This window comes from Xiphias gladius, chromosome 16 (assembly GCF_016859285.1).
Source record: "Xiphias gladius isolate SHS-SW01 ecotype Sanya breed wild chromosome 16, ASM1685928v1, whole genome shotgun sequence".
Classification (NCBI taxonomy): domain Eukaryota; kingdom Metazoa; phylum Chordata; class Actinopteri; order Istiophoriformes; family Xiphiidae; genus Xiphias; species Xiphias gladius.
The window spans coordinates 9,036,276-9,058,862 of NC_053415.1; the positions used below are offsets into that span (position 1 = coordinate 9,036,276).

The 22,587-nt window shown below is 40.7% G+C and overlaps 1 protein-coding gene across 1 annotated transcript; it reads left to right on the forward strand.

Moving 5' to 3' along the window:
- Nucleotides 1–582: 582 nt before the first annotated feature.
- On the forward strand, nt 583–19,966 carry nxph2a (neurexophilin 2a). The gene is made up of 2 exons (XM_040149041.1): nt 583–629; nt 19,093–19,966. The coding sequence occupies exons 1-2, from the start codon at nt 585–587 to the stop codon at nt 19,837–19,839; spliced, it is 792 nt and encodes a 263-aa protein (XP_040004975.1). The 5' UTR covers nt 583–584; the 3' UTR covers nt 19,840–19,966.
- The last annotated feature ends 2,621 nt before the right edge of the window (nt 19,967–22,587 follow it).

Sequence of the window (22,587 nt, forward strand, 5' to 3'; positions counted from 1 at the left end):
GCGCGCACCGCCGACTGGCCGACACTGGGATACGAGCTCGCTCGGCCGCACTTTTTGCCGCCCGCACCGACGTCTCACGAACAACGGCAGTTCGGGTCGAGCAGGGGAAAAAACATTTAGCCCACAGTTTATTTCGGCTTGGCGTGACCCGCAACTTGGCGGAGTGTCGCTCCCACTGAGCCGCTGAACGCAGACCCTTGTTCGCAGAGCAAGACAAGAGTCCCCGGCTGCTCAGGGAGAATTCGCTCAACAGCCCGAGAGACGGAGGCGCCTTGGGAGGATTTTAGGACTCTTTGCCGAGAGTGGATTGATCGATGGTGATCCCGGTCGCCTTGCCCAACTAAGTGAGGTATTGCCTTCGCGAAACGGTAAGGAAAAGTTCCTCTTTTTCTTACACCATACCATTCAAGTGTCCCATCTTTGCGGGGAGGGGGGGGGGGGGTTTGAGTGATTTAACGCGGTGCCTCCTTCTCGCAGGTGATCACAGCGATGCTTCAGCGGCGTGCGCGTCTGCCCCTCTCCAAATCTTCCAGAGAGAGGATTTAAGCGCCGCTCGTCTTGAAGAAGTCGAGAAGTCATCGAAGATGAGTGCCCTGCAGACCTTCCTGTTTCTTTTTCTCCTGCACCAGGTGAGGTTTGAGATGACCGAACGCCGGCAGATAGAAACCAGGAGTAGCGGCGCTTTCGCGGGGCTTTCGCGCCACACCGGACTTATCAGCCACCACATAAAATCAGTCCCTGGCCTGACATTTGAGTTGACGCAGTCGCCAGCAGCAAATGTGTTTGCCGACGAGCCCTCTTCATCCAGTTTCACAGGGGGCGAGCTTGCTTTTTAATGTACCCGAACTTGCAGTCTTTTCAGTGAAATGCTTTTTATCTTATTCTTAATATTCCTTAAAACAGAGCATTCCTCAACCCTTCCGCAAATATGGGGATCTGTTTAATTTCTGTAGCCTATGTAAAATATTTCAGAAGCAAAAATGATCATTTTCAGTCTGGCTGACTGCATTTAATTTTTCACAGATAGACTCCAGCTTTGTCAACAGCCATAATATATTTATTATACAATATGCAATTAATTCCCTTAATAGCATCTGAATCAACTGATTTTTCTTATCTGGCATTGTGACTTTTTGTAGGACATTCAGCTTTCTTATGTATATTTGTACAATATACAACATATTTACGTCACATTCCTAGTTAATGAGCATAATCATAGTTTATGATTAACCATTTTGCAGTACTTCACAACTGAGAAGTTGAGTTAATGTGGTTAAAAACAATATCAATCAATTCACTTTTCACTGGATGTAAACCAACATTTACTGATGTGCCAGCTTGCGAAGTTTATTGTTTATTTCTGTCGTGGTGTTTTTTTTTTTTTTTTTAATCATTGATATCATGGACTTGGTATCCTGTGTCTGTCACTTATGGCTCAACAGAACCTCTTCATTTATTCAGCTGTCACATGCATATTTGTGGTTAACAGTCTAATTCAATCAGTCTAATTTATTTTGCTTGCAGGCATGAACCAGGTTTAACCTCTGCGTTGAACCAACGACACCGGTGAAGTGTCGTTGTCATGGACACATAGGCTAGAGTAAAAAAAAAATAATAATAAAATAAATAAATAAATAATGGTAAAAAAAAAAAAAAAAATGACAACTGAGAACAATAGGTGAAAATTGCAGTACTCAGGTTTCCAGGGCCTGCGCTCTTCCTCCTTGATGATTTACACGATGTGATGAAATCATAAGTCCCTGTGAATACATAAGAAATTATTTCGTATTTACCAGAGACTGATTGTCTTAAGCTTCTGGACATAATCTTTCCGCAGCCTAATTCTGTTTTTATTACAGGAATAATCTCTCCAAAGAAAGATCAGGAGCGTTAGGGAAATATAAAAGTTTTTTTTCAACAGCTGCTCATGTTGTCCGCTAGTTGAAAACAGCGTGGGTTTTATCGTGATCATCCTTGATTTACGGGCTCTTGCCGTGATCAGACCTGAGCAGCAAATGCCATGTGATTGAAGAAGTTCTTCACATCTGCGCCATCCTCAAAGAGGGCTTCTTTAAAGATAGCCTTGAACTGTGCAGATGGAGCGGCAAAGTGCTGTCTGATCTGGCTGCTGTTGTAATCAGCCTTGTGCCTATTGGGGGCTCTGCCTCTAGAGAAAGAGAGAGACAGGCTGCCTCCCTGGAGAGACTTTCTTCATATGCCTCCGTGGCTTCTCTCCCAGCAGACCCACCACTGTCTGACTGGGGACATACTGGCCCTTATCAGTATTCCTCCACCTTTCGTGGGGCAAAGAATGCTTAAATACCAGGCCGACGCTCAGCAAAAGCGTGAAATATGCGCAGCAAAACTCCCTGAGCTGCGAACAAGTTTTGTTTTTTCTCAGTATGTCTGCATCATAGAATAGTTTAAGAGGCGCTGGAAAAATGTTTAAGGACGACACGGGACAAAGTTGCCAGGCCAGATTTCAACCCTGGGCATCATGTGGTGTCCTGGGATGGACCACCAGGATAGCCTTTGATATGGAAGGATACATTTCTCGTTTTAATCCGAGGTTCAGTGTCTGGAGCAATGGCCAAATCATCCAAAACAAGAAACCGAAACACAAACGCATTTCTCCCTCTTCATACGCACTCACACAGAAGACACTCAGAACATGAATCAAATGGTGAAAATGTAACCCCAGCCCCAGCATCTGTGCCATACCCCAGGGACAAATAAGAGGGTCAAAGCCACCCCGGGAGGATCCATTCTTCCTCATGACATCTGCCACAGTTATCCTCTGTGCAATGACAGCAGAACAATGTAGATGACTTGAGAGCCCTGCTCTCTGCCATCTCCCTCTGTTTGTCCTGCCCTGCCTCAGTTCCACAGATTGCATGCAGGGAAAGTGTGCCTTTCAACGCTGGCTGGGATTAAGTGTGAGTAGTCGTTGACAAAGTCCATTACACCTTTGTGTATTATAGCTGGAGTAAGGGTTCTCTGTTGATATTATGTCATGACAAAACAGCTACAGTATGTCGCCCGTGCCAAGAGGGTGGGTATTAAAAGTATAGCTACCTTCTCCGTTGCGGTAAACGTCGGCCAAGCTCGGAGTGACCAGGGACGGAGCAAATAACTTGATAGAGGGGTGTGACGCATTAAAGAGACAAAGCTTAGCCGGTTACTAGTAAGCTGAACGTGTCTTGGCCTCTGGATCTGCCTCATGCTTGGAGTTCATCCCTGCAACTTTGATGTGCACTGATTTAAGGGATTACAAGTCGTTTCTCAAAGGATTTAGCATTAATTTCGACAGTTATTTATTTATTTAGTAACATCTAATTACTTCATAATTTATCTCGTCATCCATCAGGGGCACTGGAAAAATACTTAGAACAAGAAAGTTAGATTGTGAATTTAAATGGCTTCACTTTTAGCTCCTAACATTGTTGTAAAATTCTGCCGGAGGATTTTTTTCCCACTTGCTTTTTTTTTTCTCTGCAGTGTTGTAGTGAGACAGTGAGGCTCTATTCAAAGTCAAAACGGGCTCTGGCAAGGACAACAGTTTTATCCCTGTCTTCATAACAAAACACAAATTCTACATAAGTTCCTTCTCTGAGGGCTCTTTAACCCTTTTCCCCTTCCCCATGCTCAATTAGGTTTGGTTTTATTATTTATTTATTGTATATTTAAAGGCAATTTACACTGGGAAGTGTAATAAAATGTACAGTGGGGGGATTAGGAGCAGCGCTTTAATCTCACGCTTCTGATAATACTGCATGGGCTGATTGATTAGTTTTTCAGGAAGCTTATGTCAGAAAAACCTAATCCGTCTTTGGATTGTGCCAGCCTTGTAAGGTTTTCCGCACTGCCACTTTATCATGGTGGCGAATTACAGAGCTGCTGGGCTGTGATAAGGTCCTCGTCTCTTTTACAGACCCCGCCGCCCAACCCCCTGCACCCTCCCTTTCCCTCTGGACAATAAAAAAATTGTGTTTATATTCTTCACATCCCTGCTCTGCCTGGTCTTCACATCAACCTCTCCCAGGATTTGCCTTGTAAGAAAGAGAGGGAGAGAGAGAAATAAAGAGCGGAACTTAAGTCTTCAAAAACCCGCCAGAGAAATTGGGCGGGGAGAGAGAAAAATATGAGAGAAAATGTCAGGCAGACCAGTAGAAATCTTTCTGTGGAAGTGATTAAACATGGATTGACAGAGCAAAGGGGCCTTGTATGCATGCGCTGCCTTCCAGGAATCAGTTTGGAGCTTACATGGTGCCGATGTGTATCTGTGCTCGTATTGGGGTCACAATCTTTCTAGCCAGAGGGCTTGACTTGATAATCCATCATAAACAATACTGTCTGTGGCATTTACAGTCCTCTGCCTGTATGTTGTCTCAGACCTCTGAAAGGTTGTTGTTTTGCGGTTTAAATCCCTCCAATGTAGCTTGCAGCTACTACAGGTTGGGTTGACTGTATTGAGCCCTGGACCCCATTCCTTTTCCAATCATCAATCATAATTGTGTGTGTCCTGGCAATAAATCCATGATAAAGGTCCTGAAATGAAAAGAAAGAAGCTCCTAATGATTGATATTTGTGACACAATTGCCCTTTGCATTGACAATAACCCTAATCTGGCTGCTGGATGGACCAATAAAGATTTAAGTCAGACAATTATGAGCAGCACGATTACTTTCCCCACGCTTCTCTTGTTATGTGAACTGTTTAGAATGATGTGAAATGCTGAGCAGCTCTCTCAGAAGTCATACCCACTCTGCTGGCTCTGGCGCAGGAAACATTATGTTTAATACGATGTTGAGTCTCCTGATCTTGGTCCACAGCTATGAATTTTTATGGGCGATGTGCAGCCTGAGGCGCTGTTAGATCTGGAGGCTCCGCTACCTTATTGCATTGTCATTACTGTTCTGCAGGGTCAGAGACACCCAGCACTCTCTCATGCACAACCTCAATGTTTAGCAGCTCTTTTACTGTCTGCGTTGCTTTTTACTGCTGTGCTGCAACAAAACAAAATGCGGAGATCAGTTCATATATGGCATATACAGTATTTTGTCTAAATTGGGTGTGGGTGACAGAAATCATACGAGGAATTGTGGTTTCACGTTTTCTTTTAGTCAATCAAATATAGCAATAGTTGTCTTGTTACTGTCACGGCCAGGAGTTCTCCATTTATGTCTGAGCTTCCAAACCCATAATAAGCTGTGTAATCACACAAAACCACCTCTCTAGCAGGCACAGCAGCAAAGTTTCTGCCTTTGAACACTTTCATATTTCCCAAACACTCTGACATATGAAGTTCTTAATTACCACCTGGTTGGTTCTTGGAATAGGCAATCAGACTACATGTCAGAGTGCAGGAAAATGATTGACCTCTTTAATTAAAACTGCATTGCTTTCCTGTAAAAGGCAAGGTGTGACAGCTTTAGAATAAGTTCAATAAATCTCCTTTCTGATTATTTTCAGTTTTGCATTCCCTCCTCTGCCTCCGGGCTTTGAGGCCTCTCTTTTCAGCTTGTCATTTTCAGCCCTAACAAAGCACTGTCAGCCCCGCTCTGTCTTTGTATATTTCTTGTGAAGTACCTGTCTTCAGAGCTACTCATAGAATAAGGAAGCAACGTCTTTCCAACTCCCGTTTCTTCTTCAAAGGGAGCTGTTTCTGTGAAATAAGTGGCGGCGCAATCTCCTTTGAGAACAGAAGCATTTGCTCTGTTAAATTTAGTTGACGTATGCTTGAGCAAATCAAGCAAAAACATTTTTGAATAAAACACTCGTATCCTTTGCGGCACGGATTTGAAGAGATGAAAACACAAAATTGACAATTAAGTTGTCAATACAAAAAAAAAAAAAAAAAAGGCTCAGTGAGTGAAATTGCAGATTACGTCATCCTGAGATGAAAGAAGGAAAACTATAACCAGAACCAAGAAGTATTAATTTAAGAGGAACATGCTATGCCTTTTCAAGTATTGGCTGAGGAGTTTTACAAGGACATATACCATTGTTGTACAATATAGAAGGTGTTGAGAATTAGTCGAGAGAATGATAATTACACTGAGTCCACCGTGCTTCGTGGTATTATCCTCCTGAATCCCAGCTATCAGACATACGGAGGTGTGCTGCAGGTGTCAGGAGCCAGCACAGGAGATGGAGCTTTGACCATGTAAGGGGATTATGAAACTGATGATGCGTTGAAAGGTAACGCCTGCCTAAAAGTGAAGTGTTCAGGGCTTTGCTGCTGCCACATGTGGCAAGTGCTGAGATAACACAAGTATCCAGATTACTTGCAGGCTCTCGTCCCAGTGCCTCCTCTCGCTTCTCCTTCTTCTCTCCTGGTGGGATCTTTGTTAACACTTTCTGAACACCTGACATCATCGCTGCATTTAAATTTCCCACACCACGCCACGTTCACTAACAAACGCACATTCATATCCTGGGCCTTGCCACTGATGTAGGTGAAAAATAAAATGTCAGCTATCTCCTGCAGTTAATTCACAAACTTGACAGGAGGCACATTTTAAATTGCGACTAGATTAATGCAGCAACATCATTTAGATTTTTATTGATTTTCATGCAAGGAGAGGATTGGAATCAACGGTAAATATTCACAACATTTTCTTCCGTCATCTTGTGATTTATTTAATGTATTATTTTGTCATAGTTACTGATAGTGTAAATAAATTTTCATCTACAGGTCTATTGCATCCTAGATGTCCTGCAACTGTTAGATAATGTGGGCTTCCTTGTTTTAAACAGCTCCAAACAGCAGTGGAATGTAATTACATTTTAGAGTACATGTACTTTACTTGACTCTATGCAGCAAATAGTGTACTTTTGCTCTACTATTTAATTTGAAAGCTATAGTCACTGGTTACCTTGCAGATTAAGATTTTGTATACCAAACCTGTATAAAAAATATATAAATTTATGATTATTATATTAAAATTATAATTAGAATTATAAAATGTGATATAGTTAATAGTTAATTAGATCCCTCTTGACCAGCATTAAAATGCTGCTTACATGTAAATGTATCTGTGATAGTAATCCAATAATAAATTACATTAAAAAATGGACAGGGGCAGTTCCTCTGCATAAACGTATAATAAAGCATTTTTTAATGTGCGGTATTCTACTTTTGCTTAATTAAAGAGTTTGAATAAGTCTTGTATGTAACTTCATTACTGTTCAGTAAATAGATGAGTTTTGGCCGACGGTTTTAGAGTCCCACAGGCTTGTTGCTTACTGTGGGGAAAACACCTTAGGAGCATATGAGGGGTCCCATTTATAATTCAGTTTAAAAGATGACACAGTTCAGCAGTGCAACTATCGGCAGCTTCGATATAGAAACTCTGATTGTGATATCAGCCTACGAAAATCCTTTTATCTCAACAAAAGAAAAAAAGTTGCTGTTTTTATTCATTTTTGAAGACAAATATGACTAGAATGGCACCCAGGAGAGCGCATACTTCCACCAAGGCAGAAAAAAAATGCTCTATCTCACAATGTTGAGGAAAGTGAAAAAACATTTCTGGATCAGCCCCTTTAACCGGATTTATGGGGTTCTTCCCTGGTCCATGCCCCAGCCCTCTACCAAAATTTGTGCACATTGGTTCAGTGCTTTTTGCGTAATCCTGCTGACACATAAACCAAACCTACAAACAAACAGAAATGGTGGAAACATAACCTCCTTGGCGTAGGTAATAAAACCCACTCAAGAACTTGTAGCAATTAAAGTATAGAGAAATACTACAATCACCTTTCACTTCCTGCTGCCTGAAATTGAATAGGGGCAATCTGGCCTAAATACTGAAGCAATCGTACGAAAACAGGAGTGCTGTGTTCTTTGATACCGACACTGGTTTGCTGCATCAGGCCTTAGATCTGCTGCCAATGCAGTTCCCTGTAAGTTGTGATTGGTTTACACAAGGGGTGTACTGGCTTCTTTGTGAGATTACATTTATGCCATCTGGTTTACTAGATTTGCAATACGGCACTGATGGAACAGATTTCTGTTGTCAATAGATTTGACAATATCATGGACATTTATTTTCGCCGGACAGAAAAAAAGATGATACTGATTACTCGTAATCTTGAAGATAACTTTAGATTAGTTGCTATGCTACTAGGCATAGAAGGACAGGCCAATAATACTTTGTGAGTTTTTGGCAGTCATGTTCTAACAGGAGACTCATTAGAATCCAAACAAAGTATGTCAGCAAGGTTGGAACTAACTGTGGTATAATTTTCTGTAATTTGTTCCATTTGTTAGGTAACACTGAAGCGCATTTCTACAATTCTTTGTTGGATGCTACCACACTGCAGGAGAGTTCATTGTGTGTGATTTGTGCAGTTTAGTCAATAGGGAAGTGCTCACTAATGATACCAAATGCTTCAGTGCGAAGACCCCCCCCCCCAAAAAAAAACGCTAATACAAATAAAAGTGCAAAGTCCCTTCAATTGCAAAAAAAGTGAGGTGAGGCATCATTTCAGTCGGTGTCAGTTGCTGGGAGCAGTGTTAAACAGGAGCTAGTGTGATTGAGCAAGGATAGAAAAACACTGACACTATAAACATGACTAATGACTCCCATAATATGATTTATGCTAGCCACAGGAGGGTTATGTCACGTGCTATAATTTATGCTAATCATAGGATGCGAGCAGCCTCGAGTGACATCATGAGCAGTCAGATAATATTTTGCAGCACCATGTGTGCAAAAACAGGCTCCCAAACATGCTTAATTTTAGTTAAATACACTTTTAGATAGTATAACTTTGTTTGTGTCAGAACAAAAACAGAACTTGGGTGGACAGTGACTCTCCATTGAGAACTCAATTAGTCTGCATATTTATAATTTCTTGAAGAGTGAAGTGGGCAGGAGTTAAACCCGCTCTCTGTACTTCCCCATAAGAGAGGTCGGAGGTCAGGGACAGCATCAGATCAACAGCGCTACAAGTGGTAGAGATACACTGTCGTTGACGTTGTCACTTGACTTAGAGTCTAAAACATAAAACTCCTCATCAGCCAATCCTTCTTAGAGAAAACTGCATTTTTACGTTTAAAATGTGCTTATACTTTATCTGCTCTGATAACTATGTTATACTGTGTCACAAACCTTTTGTTGTTTGTAGACTGCGTATAAATGCTAAATAGGGGGACTTAGAGAGAAGTGTTACAGATAATTATAGTATCTGTTTTTGATGTACACTATATATTTCCATATGCCTGTTTGATTTTACGGCTTGCATTAGGCTGTATCAAACACTGCACACCTCAAGGAGCGTGAAGGTTTGGGCTAGGTTTCCTAAGTGGCTGGATGCCTGTACTTTTGTGGTGCTGTAAGAAAATTTAGCTGTCAACATTGAGCAACATGAAAAAAGCAGCTGTAACAGAACAATCCAGGTGCAGCCGCACCGCAGTCATAAACTTCACAGTCACATGCATTCTACTTTTTCTTGCCGTTAAATCATTTTAGCCCCAGTTTTCAGTGCATGTTTAATGTGAAGCAAGATACCAAATTTGCACAATTATTAGTCAGTGTGTGTAAGAGCATGTGTTGTTAATGTCACTCACTCTTATAACGGATGCCTCCCCACCTCTCCATCTCGATGGCGCTGGCACATTTGTTACATATTATGTTTCGTGACAATGATGTGATGCACACTCCCAGGTTTTACCGTGCACATCTGTCAACAGCAGAAGAGGTAGGACCGATGTACTGTGGAGATACAGAACTGGTGATACTGCTGGGATTATAGTAATGAAAACATCAGCATCACGTTTTTTTGAGCTTGTCATCCCCTCTCCTTTCAAGAATAGATATACATTCCACCCTTACTAGGCTCCAAACGCAATGTTCATTAGATCCTGGCTACTCTCAGTATTCACCGAAAATAATCTCAAGTATGTAGATGATGAATTAAGCCACAAATTCAATATGGGATCTTAAGCAGGAGTGCTGAGATATTAGAGGCTGTAGTCTGTCTCATTCTCACAGAGGTCAGGTGGTAATGGCCAAAAGGATTATACTGGAGGGGAGTAGATATGCTATACACACACACACACACACACACACACACACACACACAGACACGCACACACACACACACACCCACACCCTAACCGTAGCCTTCTGTGATTGGGAAGTTGCCCCTGGTGTGGATTTGCTGTTGCGATCCACCACAATGCTGAAGCACCTGCCATGTGTTTCCCTGGACAGCCTCTGATTAAAAGTGATGGCTCTGGAGCGTGAGGCTGTTCAAGCGATCAGAGCACCAATCTATTCTTCAGCAGCGTGTAGACTCTCGCTCTGCACTGCCTAAGCGCCTCCAGGGCCTTCTCTCCTGGAACCGGCTCTGGGTGTGAATCATTACAAATGATATGCCCTGTAACATCAGGTGGATGGCTGGGGAAGGATGTGGGGCACGGGATAGCAGGCTGAGAATGCTTTTAATGTGAGTGGAACGGCTTGTCATGTTAGATGTTTGAAAGCAAGAAGCTGCAGTCAATCCGGCTCTGCACTAATCTGTGGTCTAATGCTAGCAGCAACGGCTGGGCGGCTCTGGCAGGTGTTGTGTTGCAGTAGTGCTGGGGAAGTATTACGAAAGGCAGTCGCGAAGCCGGCGTAATTTCCATGAGACGTCCAGATTTTTACTACGTAGAAGCGCATCAAGTTAATGAAGCTTCAGACACAGAAAATTAGCAGAGAAATGAATTGCACCACCAAAGTGAGGTCAATTTGCACAGATAAATCCATGAAGAACAGTGGAGTGCATCATTGGAAGTGCTCTGCTTGCACTGCTGAGCAGGTTAATTGCCCATTTTGTTTATTGTGAGAAAGATGCCTGAAAGCAATTTTCCCCAGATGCATATCCCAGCCTTATGTGCTGGAAAAAAATCAACTATGGAAAGCTCAGAAACAGATTATTTTAGCTCATAAATACAGGGAACATTGTAATCAAGATGATGCAGAACCATAAAAGGGAGAAAAAGAAACAGAATAGTAGAGCTCAGATGATGAGTGGTGGCCACACAAGCCAACTGTGCCAGGTTTAGAGAGACTCCATCAGATTCCATTGATGCCATCAAAACAGTGCTGTAGCCCTGCCCGCGGCCCAGAACCCATCACAGCCAAGCACAATGTCGCCGGCTGCTCCCTCCAAATGCATTTTAACGGCATCTCTTCAGATGATCTAGAAGCCAGATGTCACGGGCTTCTTAATAACTTTCTAGAGGCTAGTTCTGGTCACTGTGGCAATTACCTTTATGTCAGGCCTCTAAAAGATATGTCTACCCACGGGACAAGCAGACAGCAAGCTCCATAACGCTCATTTCAGATGAATGTCAAGGCTGATTCATCCTGACTCAGTGTGGGGCTTGCTGCTGCTCAGGCCACTGTCAATATTTAAGTTCCATTAATACCTCTGGATGGTATGGAATTACACACCATTAAATCAAATATACAGTATATGTGCCGTAAAGATGAAGAATTTACAAATGATCATTGTAATTTTCATAGTGACATCTGAGCATGTTTCATCTATCCTTCATTTAGCCACGGAGGTCCTCGAGATGCAAAAATGACCGTAAAAACATTGAAAATTTAAAATATAATCGGTTCCACACTCTATGTAGAGAAGACGAAGCATGCTCATGAAAACAAGAGATTAGAAGAAAATTCTTGTTTAAAGGAGAAACATGCAGCCCATACTATTTAATACAGTCCTGGTTGAAATGATTGGCACCCCTGAATTTTAAGTACAGAATTTAGAATATCTGCAGAAATAAATGCAAATGAACCAATTTTGTATACTCAAAATATTTAATAAAATGTCCAAAGTTACTGAACAACAACAAAAGAAAATGCTTTCATATAGAGAAATAAAAAATACAGACATAAAATGTACACCTGACACAAGTATTTGCACCCTTTTGATGAAGTTGCATTAGTTCATCAAACAATATAACAAACAAAAAAGATTCACCTGTGCTTAATCTTCAGGGTTCATGTGACCTGAATTGACCAATGAATGATGCTTTTACTGCATGAAAAGGGGCAGATTGTTTCAAGTTTCTTTCTCACAATGGTGTAGACAAGAGAGCTGTCTGAGAGCATCAGAAATGCTATTATCAAAAAACAACAACTCCAAAGGCTACGAGGCAATTGACAAAGATCGAGAAATACCCTGTTTCAACAGTTTGTAATGTTATAAAGAAGTTTCACAGTCACAAAACTGTTAAGATGCTTCCAGGATGTGGCACTAAGAAGAAACTCGATGAGAGAAGACTGCGAAGGTTGATGCGGATTGTGGAAAAAACACCACACAAGACATCTAAAGAGCTTCAGGCTGACTTGGAGCAATCTGGAGTGGTGGTTTCAGCCCGTACCATACGCTGCACACTAAACCAAGTAGGGCTCCATGGGCGAAGGCCAAGAAGGATACCACTTTTGAAAGAAATGCACAAAAGAGTCCCTGACATATCATCAGTGTGTGTGTGCGCGTGTGTGTGTGTGTGTAGAAAGGGGCAGAAAAGAGCGCTGTATGAATGTTTTTAAAGTGTGAATGGGTGAATGCGGCAGTAGTGTAAAGTGCTTTGAGTGGTCAGTAAGACTAGAAAAGCGCTATATAAATGCAGTCCATTTACCAACACCCTCCCTACAGTAAAACATGGGGGAGGTTGTATCTTACTGTAGGACTGCTTTGCTGCCTCTGGTACCGGAGGCACTGAATGTATGAAAGGAATGACAAAATCGGAAGATTACCAAGGCATTTGAAAGCCTTTTAGAGAACGTTAACCAGTGTCAGAAAACTAGGTTTGAGGTGTAGGTCTTGGATCTTTCAACAGGACAACGACCCAAAGCACACATCCAGCAGCACAAAAGAATGGTTGACAAGGAAAAGATGGACTGTTTTCAACTGGCCAGCAATTAATCCTGACCTAAATCCCATTCAAAACCTTTGGAGAGAGCTGAAATCTGCCATTGCAAAAAGGACTCCTGCAAACCAACGAGCTTGAACGCATAGCAATGGAAGAGTGGCAGAAACTACCAGTAGACAGGTGCAAGAAGCTTCTAGATGGCTACAAGAAACGTTTAGAGGCTGTCATTGTTTCCAAAGGTTCTACAACCAAGCACTAGTGAAGGACACTAATAATTGTGTCTGGGGTACATTTTGTGTTTGTATTATTTCACTATTATGCAAGTTTTTTTTTTTTCTTTTGTTCAGTAACCTTGGACATTTTATTAAAATATTTTTTACTATTTCTGTACTTAAATTCAAGGGTGCCAATAATTTCAACCAGGACTGTATCCTCACTTCAAAGCCCTAAGTCCGATTTTATGCAACATCAGTTTGTGAAAAAACTTTAAAAATACAAAGGGAAACCTTCTGCATTAACAATATTTTGCAGTTAATCCCACGACCAAGGTACATAGACGTAGTTTTAGTCAGCCGCGAATACACTTTTGACTCACATAAAAGAATGTGACAAAAAGATCTAGAGGAATAATTGCTCGTGAAATAAGATAAAGGGCTAGAGATGCACAGTTAATTTAACCTGCCTCAAGTATAAATGACACATACATTTTTCTCCTCTGATATAAGAAGGAACTGCCCGTCAGTGGAAGCTAGACTTATGTGTGTACTTTAAGGATGTTGTAGAGGATGAACTTTCCAAAATTCAGTTTTCCCCAGCTTTTATGCTGACATACACAGCTGTATGCAAAAGTTTGGTCACCCTAGGGCAAATGCCACATTTTGTTGATTTTTGAAGTGAAAAGAAGCAAATACAAACCCTACAGCAAACAGACATTAAAAGCAGATGTTAATGCACTGTTACTTTTTATTTCAAGACCTTAAAAAATAAAAAATAGTGGCATGTGCAAAAGCCTGAGCACCCTACTGAGTCAATTCTTAGTAATGCCGTCTTTAGCAGATATCACAGCTTGCAAATGCTTTTTGTAGCCAGCCTCTTTATTCTTGATTTAGGAATTTTCATCCACTTGTCCTTGCAGGTCACTTGAAGTTCTGAGATATTTTTAGGCTGTCTTGCACTCGCAGCATGTTTGAACTCCACCAACAGATTTTCTATGATGTTCAGGTCAGGGGGCAGGATCAATGTCCTGCTGTTTGCAGTGTCACTTTTTGACTAAATGCATGACATTCGCATCCAGAGTTTGCAGATATTTAGTCTGTGTATTGTTTCCTCTGTTCCAAGCTGCCACACAACCCCAATGCAGAATATTTCCACCTCCATGCTTAGCAATTGGCAAAGTTTTCTTTTCATCAAATGCTGCTCCTGTTTTCTCCAGACACACCTTTGGTGACTGTGGCCACAGAGCTTGACTTCAACTTTATCTGTCCACAGTTCTTGTTTTTTAAAATGCCTCTGGCTTATCCAGACGTATCCTAATGACAATTCTTGACCTGCCTTACAAGTGCTAATGAGTCAATCGAGGCCTAACAAGTTAATGAGTGTTTTACAAGTAGAAGAATGCCAAAAAGATTTGCACCTGTCACAATTACTGTTTAATTTTGTTCTATTTTTTAAGTTCATGGAATAAAAAGTAGCAGTGCATTAACATCTGAAGGCTCATTTTTGGTCTGTTTGCTTAAGGGGTTGCTTTTATTTCTTTTTCCTTCAGAATTCGACAAAATATATAATTTGACAAGGGGTGCCCAAACCTTTTACATTCAAATGTACATACCAATGATGCAAATTCATGATATACAGTGTATAGTGACACTTTTTTTGAGGCTGATGTCAATATGAACATTTGGGGGCTTTAAAAAAATCTAACTATGACATAGTGGCCAATATTAATATTTTTACATAAATGCATAAGAAAAACAATTAATTCTGATATGAATATTAAAACATTGTGACCAAGATATTTGTTGAGTGGGACATTTTACAGGTTATACACCAACCTCAAAAATCCCCATAGTAGAGTAAAAAATGCTGTGTCCATGACACATACGTTATTTTTTGCAGAAAATCTCACAATACAATGCATAGTCTGAGCTCCTGAGGTTACAGAGGTATACATTACAGTTATATATTGCAAACTGATTGTTAAGTGTAAAAAAAATCTCAGTTTACTAGTCACTACATTATAAACTATGGAGTGTTTATGATGAATGGTGTTGTCAATGAGTGAGACCTATATGCTGTTTCAAGGTAAGGCTGTTTAAAGATACTGAATATTAAGTGGAAATATCAGCTATAAGCTGCTGCAGTAAAAAAAAAAATAAAACCTTGTGTTTGTCCATACTGGTAGATGTCCATTAAAATTTCTGACAGCAATTATAATTCAACCACCTTTATGCTTACTGCTGTATCACTAAGTGTACTCTTCTATGCGGCAGATGTACCATTGACAGCTGCGGAATACAACTGTAACATCTCTGCTGGGTAGCGTAAGGTTCACGCACCTCTCTGCGTTTTTGTTTGGGGACTTACAGGAAAAGGAAGACGCCAAACCACAGACATATCCGCAACATTTGCCACTAGTTACTTTCCCTTTTGCTGCTGAAATTAGGTCTGGTGTTTTCAGCTCCATAAGTCTGCAGTTATTATCATAATAATGTCTTGTTTCAAGTTGCCCTGAAATGCCTCTAGCACAGCAGCACCGATTAAGAAATCTTAATTAAGCTTTTGTAGATTCTCCTTCATCAGACCTTGCCTCCTTTTTTTTTTTTTTTTCCAAAGCGTCTTGTTATATAAAAAACTCGGATTCCTTTTGCCTGTTTTTAAGAGGCACCACTTCCGCCTGAATGAAGGAAGTATGTTATTGTGTGTAAGTGCTGCATGTGTGCAGGGAGACAGCGAGAGAGAAAGAAACCAAAGCCTATGTGTCAGTGCGAGCTTTCAAGTTCCCAGTGCTTCATCTCTCTTGGGGCATTTAAGTATTAGATATCCCTCTGCTGATCCCCTTGTTGTCACAGCAATTTCCCCAGTTGCTCATCATACTTAAACTCCTCTCTCATTTCCATTATAATCATCCTATACAAAGCTCACCTGAGATTTACGCTGAAAGACAAAATTCGGTTCCACCTCTGAAGCTGCGCAGCATGACACGCAATGTGAAACGGCTGTAACAGCTCGGGCTGGCGGGAAGACGAGTGCCACGTCTCCCTTGTTCACAGCAGTAAAGACATGTTCCTGTTGGGAGCCCATAGCACTGAAGATTTTATGTTCAGCATTGCCTTTTATTGTGATGTTGTCATAGTCACGTCAAATTAACAACCGAGCTCACACGAGGTATTACTAAGTAGCAGTATCAATGGGGAATATTGGAATTGGTTGATTAAATGACTGCGGATTTGGTGAGCTACACAGAAGGGTATTATTACTGTGTTGCCTCATTCATCCATGTTTACAGGGAGCAACTGTCTTAATTAAGCATTGTGAGGGCTGATAGATTGGCCAGGCTCAGTGGGAGACATATCGATTTCACATTACATTATCCAGATAGCCATCACATTCTGTTTACTACATTAAGGTGTTACTCCTGTCTGGGACATGAGCAGAGTAGTAGAGAAAAGCTCTAACTATAAGACACACCGTTGCACGGCGTAAGATGTATGTAGCCGTCAACCGGAAAAGGTTTGCAAGAATGTGAGTGTAACAAAACAAATTGTGCTAGAGAGACCTAGTTTGTTAGCTTTTTACACTTGTGCCTCAGTTAGGCTTACAGCAAAATTATAATTAGCGGTTTGAATTTTCAGCTCAGTGAGAATTCAAACCGCCGCTACTCTGTGCTTTCAACATCTGCTTCTCTCAGTGATCCCTGCAACCGGGCCTGGGGAAAGCCGGCTCCACTAATTACTAATAAAACTAGCTAAGCTTATTTCCGTGAATTATTAAAGCTTTATCTGAAGTGGACCAGGAATCGCTCCTGAAGCTAAAAGGCTTTGAGGTACAAGCAGGGATCATAGTTCATTGCTGCATCTGGATTAGCACTTAGCACATGCTTTACCACACAATTGTAGAAACCGATTTTATTGTTGGGAACCCATTACAAGCCATAGTTCATATGCATAGATTATCTAAGAAGAGCATTACGGATCTGAGAGCAGCTCACATGTTTAGTTCAGGGGATTTTCATTGTCACATAATCTGACAAGTCGTCTGGAAATATTAGAAGCTTTATGCGAATATGAGCTGTGTCCGAGTTCATCAGTACATCCAAAAATTTTGCTTTATACTTTAGTACAGATTTCTTGTTTTCTCACCTACGGTGGAGTTGCTAGTGTTTAGAGGTGCAGTTTAATTTAATTACAAGTGTGTCTACATTTCGTAGCAAGACATTTGATGTCATTTGGTGTGGCCACTGCAACTACAAACAGTTTCGGGTAATAAATACAAGGACTGCTTTAACTAATGCTACTGTCTCAATTCAAACTCCTTTGACCACCCTAAGCCATCACACACACACACACACACACACACACACACACACACACACACACACACACGCACACAGAAGCATCCTTAACATGGCATAAACAAGGGATTGTCCACCAACGTTTAAGACAAAAGACCATTTGCGTAGACTGTGTTGTAGCAGGTCTGCTGGTTAAAGTGGAGAATTGTTGAAGTTGTGTAGTTTATTAAAGATGCTACAAAACTGAAAACTGAGACAAGTCAAGCTCATTGTGTAGGTATTGTGGTGGTGATGTCAAACTGTCATTTAAATGTTGAAAGCTGAATATGTTTTTAATGTGTGTCAGAATTTGTGAAGATTGTAAAAGATCTGATGTTACAAATTTAGATTTGAGTTGACAGGAGCAGTTCAACATTTTGGGAAAAATGCTTTTTTTTTTTTTTGTTTTTTTTGCCAGCATCCAGTTAGCTTGAAACAAAGGGAAAGCAGGCCTGGCTCTGTGATAACATGTACATTTTTGAGCTAGAGAAGTGCTGCTGGGCAATTGTTTTGGTTTTTTTTTAACTTTGGACAGAGTCAGGCTAGTTGTTTCCCCCTCTTTCCAGTCCTTATGCTAAGCTAAGTGTCTGCTGGCTACAGCTACATTACCAAACGGACATGAGAGTGGTACTGATCTTCTCATGTAACTCACAGCAAGAATTTTTCCCATTATGTCGAACTATTCCTTTGACTTCAATGAGAAGATAACATAGTTTTTCTTTTGGGAAGAACCCATATTGCAATGTTTTTAATGTTCTTTAAATGTATTTGTAAAACTAAACATTAGTATTTGTGTTTTAAGCACTTATAAGCATTGATAACAGCTATTTATTCACAAGTATTTTGATAAACAGTTGAATGTTTTTTTTTAAATACTGAATTAAGTGAGTAATTATGCTCAATGTCATATATCTGCATCCAGAATAAAGTAGACATGGGCGTAAAATGAAAGTTGTGGATCCACGCTCAACAGTAATGAATTTCATTTAAACTGCTTTTTCTAAAGCACAGTAAATTCAGAAAGGCAACTTGATTCCTTTAATAAATTTTATTGTGCCAGGGAATCAAGTGGCTGTCCTGAACTTTTTGTATTTTCAATAAAAATGTATTTCCAAAGACTGAGCACCTCTTTTTTAGCATCTGTTTGAAATACTTTTTGTCAAGCTTTAGTTACAAAACATTTTTTCCCAAAGGTATCTTTGCTATGTTTTATCGTTTTATCTTTAATCTTTAAAGTTGCTTGACAAGTGGGTGCTCCATGTTCTTGGTGTTTTTTTTTCCCTCTCCCCGTTTAGTGCTGACGTGCTGTTCTTTATCCTTAGTGCTGAACTGCTGCTGTGGCATTTTTACAGTGCAATCACCACAAATAAGTTGACAGTCAGTGTGAGCAGTGCTGTGATTTGTTGCATTTAATGGTATTTTGTACTAGATTTATGGTCTGTGAAAGGTATCACTGTCCATGTAAACCACACTGTGCTTTTTGGACTTTTTCTGAACAATCTGGAAACATCAAATGCATTACAGTCTGTGTATCTGTGGATTTTTTTTCCTTGAAAAGATCAAATAAACACTCAATGTTTCAAAGTGCATAGACTAAAATATGGTCTGTGTTACTTAACGTAATCTTTTTCTGTCTACCTGTGCTCTGTTTCCTCTGAAGGTCACATGCAGGAAGGTGCACGGCGCGGCCACAGAGCTCATTGAGTGGGGAGACACTAATAATGAACAGAAGATTTCTCCCACGGGTGCCAGTCCACGGATCCTCAATCCCCTGCGTTTGTTTGCCAGAGGCTCCCCTGGGTTCAAGAGCAACATGAGGGAAATAACATATTTACAGAACATGGAGGACTTTTGGGACTGGTTATCTAACCAGACAGATGTTCAGGGTGCACAGGCCAGAACTAAACGCAGGCCCATGGTCAAGACTGGCAAGTTCAAAAAGATGTTCGGTTGGGGGGACTTCCACTCCAACATCAAGACTGTCAAACTCAACCTGCTGATCACAGGGAAGATCGTGGACCACGGAAACGGCACTTTTAGCGTTTACTTCCGCCACAACTCCACGGGCCTGGGGAACGTGTCAGTCAGCCTGGTGCCGCCCTCCAAGGTGGTGGAGTTTGAGATCGCCCAGCAGTCCACGCTGGAGACCAAAGACACCAAATCATTCAACTGTCGCATTGAATATGAGAAGACGGACCGCAACAAGAAGACTGCCCTGTGCAGCTTTGACCCGTCCAAGGTGTGCTATCAGGAGCAGACGCAGAGCCACGTGTCCTGGCTGTGCTCGAAACCCTTTAAAGTCATATGCATCTATATAGCCTTTTACAGTGTAGACTACAAACTGGTGCAGAAGGTATGCCCTGACTACAACTACCATAGTGAAACACCTTACTCCTCCACAGGATGACCTAGCTGTTGTTAGTATGCATCAACCTTTTGTTTTATCTTCAAATAATGTAAATGTCAACTTCTAAGCTCCTTGTCCTGAAATACCTAAATACCTGAGACATGTTGCAGGAGCTGCAACTTAAAATGGGACACACACTGGAGGGATTCGGCGCATTATTACAAAACTTTTGTATATACTGCACAAGTATACAGCTCTAACACTTCAGATAGTTAGGTGTCCAGGGACTTGGTTTTAGGGGTTGACTTGGGATCCAGAGCTAGCTACCAACCCTGAGTGATTCCTTCCCATCACAACAGCACATGTTGTCTGTAAACCGCAGGAATAATTAGTATGTTGTCCAGATGTTTTCTTCAAGGCTAGACCATAGGCAAAGCAGCCTCTCAGTTGGAAGCGTATAGCTGGCTTCTCTGCCAGTGATGCATCGATACTAGCATTATCAAAGAATTTCCTCACCTCATTTAAACAATGAAATATGACGAGACTTTGAACCATGTTACTAATTACAATACTGAGACATTTGAATTGTTATTCAACAGGGCATAAAATGAGATATTGCCCATTTGAAACATCACTACATTTTGACCGATTACTCAAAATGTTCATTGTCTTTGAAGTGGAGCTAAAACCCATTTGTACCTGTTAGCAGAACACAGGCAGGACGGTGTCTATTATTTCAGATCAGTTTGATTAATACTTTTTTTGAGCAGTTCTGAATAATTAATATGTCCTTACAACCTATCTCTTATCTCTGTTACCTGTCTCTTGCACAGACTAAAATAAAGTGAACTGATTCATTGAACCTAACTGTAAGTGCCCAAGAAAAAATAAATTGATCCAGCAAATCTAATCCAAAAGCAACCTGAGAGCATGATCATAAATCATCACAAATACATACTGTATGTAGGTACTCATCCATGTATGACCTGGTTGCTGCCTTGTTTGCTCCTTAAAATGTCTTGGTTTTCTGCTACAATCATCATAAGGCATGTGTATGCTAAACTAGCCTGGAATCCAACATGCATTTGAGGCATCAGCTTGCCGTGCAAGCCCCACAGTAGATTAATGTGTCAGGAGAGGTGGGGTGGGGGGTGGGGGTGTGTGTGGGGTGGGGGGGGGGGGGATAATTGCAGGACAGGTGGATTTAGTGAGTCTGGCAGACAATTATCAGCACTTTGTCATGGTCCCGCCACAAGCCCTGACATTACCTGTCTTTAATAGGCTTTAATTAGCCTGGGAAATTTCATTTACCTAATACCAAGAGTGGAGAAACCAAAAGCAAAAGTAAAAAAAAAGGCAAAAGTACAGAATCCGTCTGGAATTTTAATGAGAAGTGGGACTAATAAGTTTGAAAATGTCAGACATTTCCCAATTGTACAGCAGGCTTAAACTGAATAACTGTTGTGTAAAAGTGGATAACATCCAGTCCCATAGTAAATGGTGTAATGTGCTTTGACTTAACAATAACAAAAACATTTTTGAAATGTTTTGTTTAAAACCACCACCACATTAAATGCCATAAATTGTGTTTGTTTGCACATATTCCGGGGTTTTAGGCTAGGGCATGTGCCACTGACTAATCACACGGCACTTATTTCTTTCAGTTACTTTATTTGCTGTATCTCACGTGTTTCCCAGTCTGCTGTAAATGATCCTGTCACATTACACATGTGGAGAGGTGTATGATAAGGAAAAACCTAAATCCGAATTGATCTATGTTGATGTTTTAGTTCATCTCCTTTGTGAAAATGCTGTGTATTATCGTGTAACTCTAAAACTAAATGTGTTTAATTATGGCTTCAGAGTAAATGATGTCAAATTACTCTAATTTTTCCAGAGAAATATATCAATGAGTATACTGGTCCTTATTTTTGGTGTTTGTTCAGCGATACCATGTAGACAGATGTCATATTTATTGCTTCTAGTTATAGATTGCTTTGATTTCCATTTTTGTAATCCTTGCAGATTGTACCTATTTTGATTCCTTGCTTGCTTAATCTTGTTTAAACAGTTTCCCCTGTAAAATAGGAGTAATAGCTCTGCTGTGTGTAAAGTGCAAGTACAAATGTTCATTTTGGAATATTTGATTTCATAGGGGGTTTATTTTGTTAAAATGAAATTGTAAAGATCAATTTAGGTTTTTATGGCATTAAACCTTATTTGAACTTGGCTCACAGCATAATGTCACACTGAGTCAGCTCCAGTCTGTCGGTGCTAACAGTTGTACCGTTTGATTCCTACAAGGACTTCTCAACAGGATAAACACACCGTTTTAAGAGGTACATTTCAGTGTAGCTTTTTAATGGGCAATAAATCTGTGTCCACAGGCGTGGATGATACCAGAGGTACACCTCAGGGAGCACATCCATTTTGCTGTGGCCATCAGGGACAGGCCTTTTCATTCGTTTCCATTACTCTTATCTGATCAGGGTGAGGCACCCACTCGTTAAGCATCAAGTCACACCAGGCTTTTCCTGCTGCACACATCCAACTCATTGGAAAACTAAGAGGAACGTTAACATACATTTCATATTTCCTGCTTGTCAGTGGGGATGTTACTTATTATTAGACACTCAAATAATAAATGACTTTTAATTTGTTAGCTAATTGCCCATCTCATACCTTGATTTGACAATTAACACCAGTAATTCACAAATGCAGAGCTACATTTTACTTTATCGTCAGTCGTAAATATAGGGTGTTGTTGCTTAGACACTCCGGACTGACAGTCAACAATTGCAAAGGCAA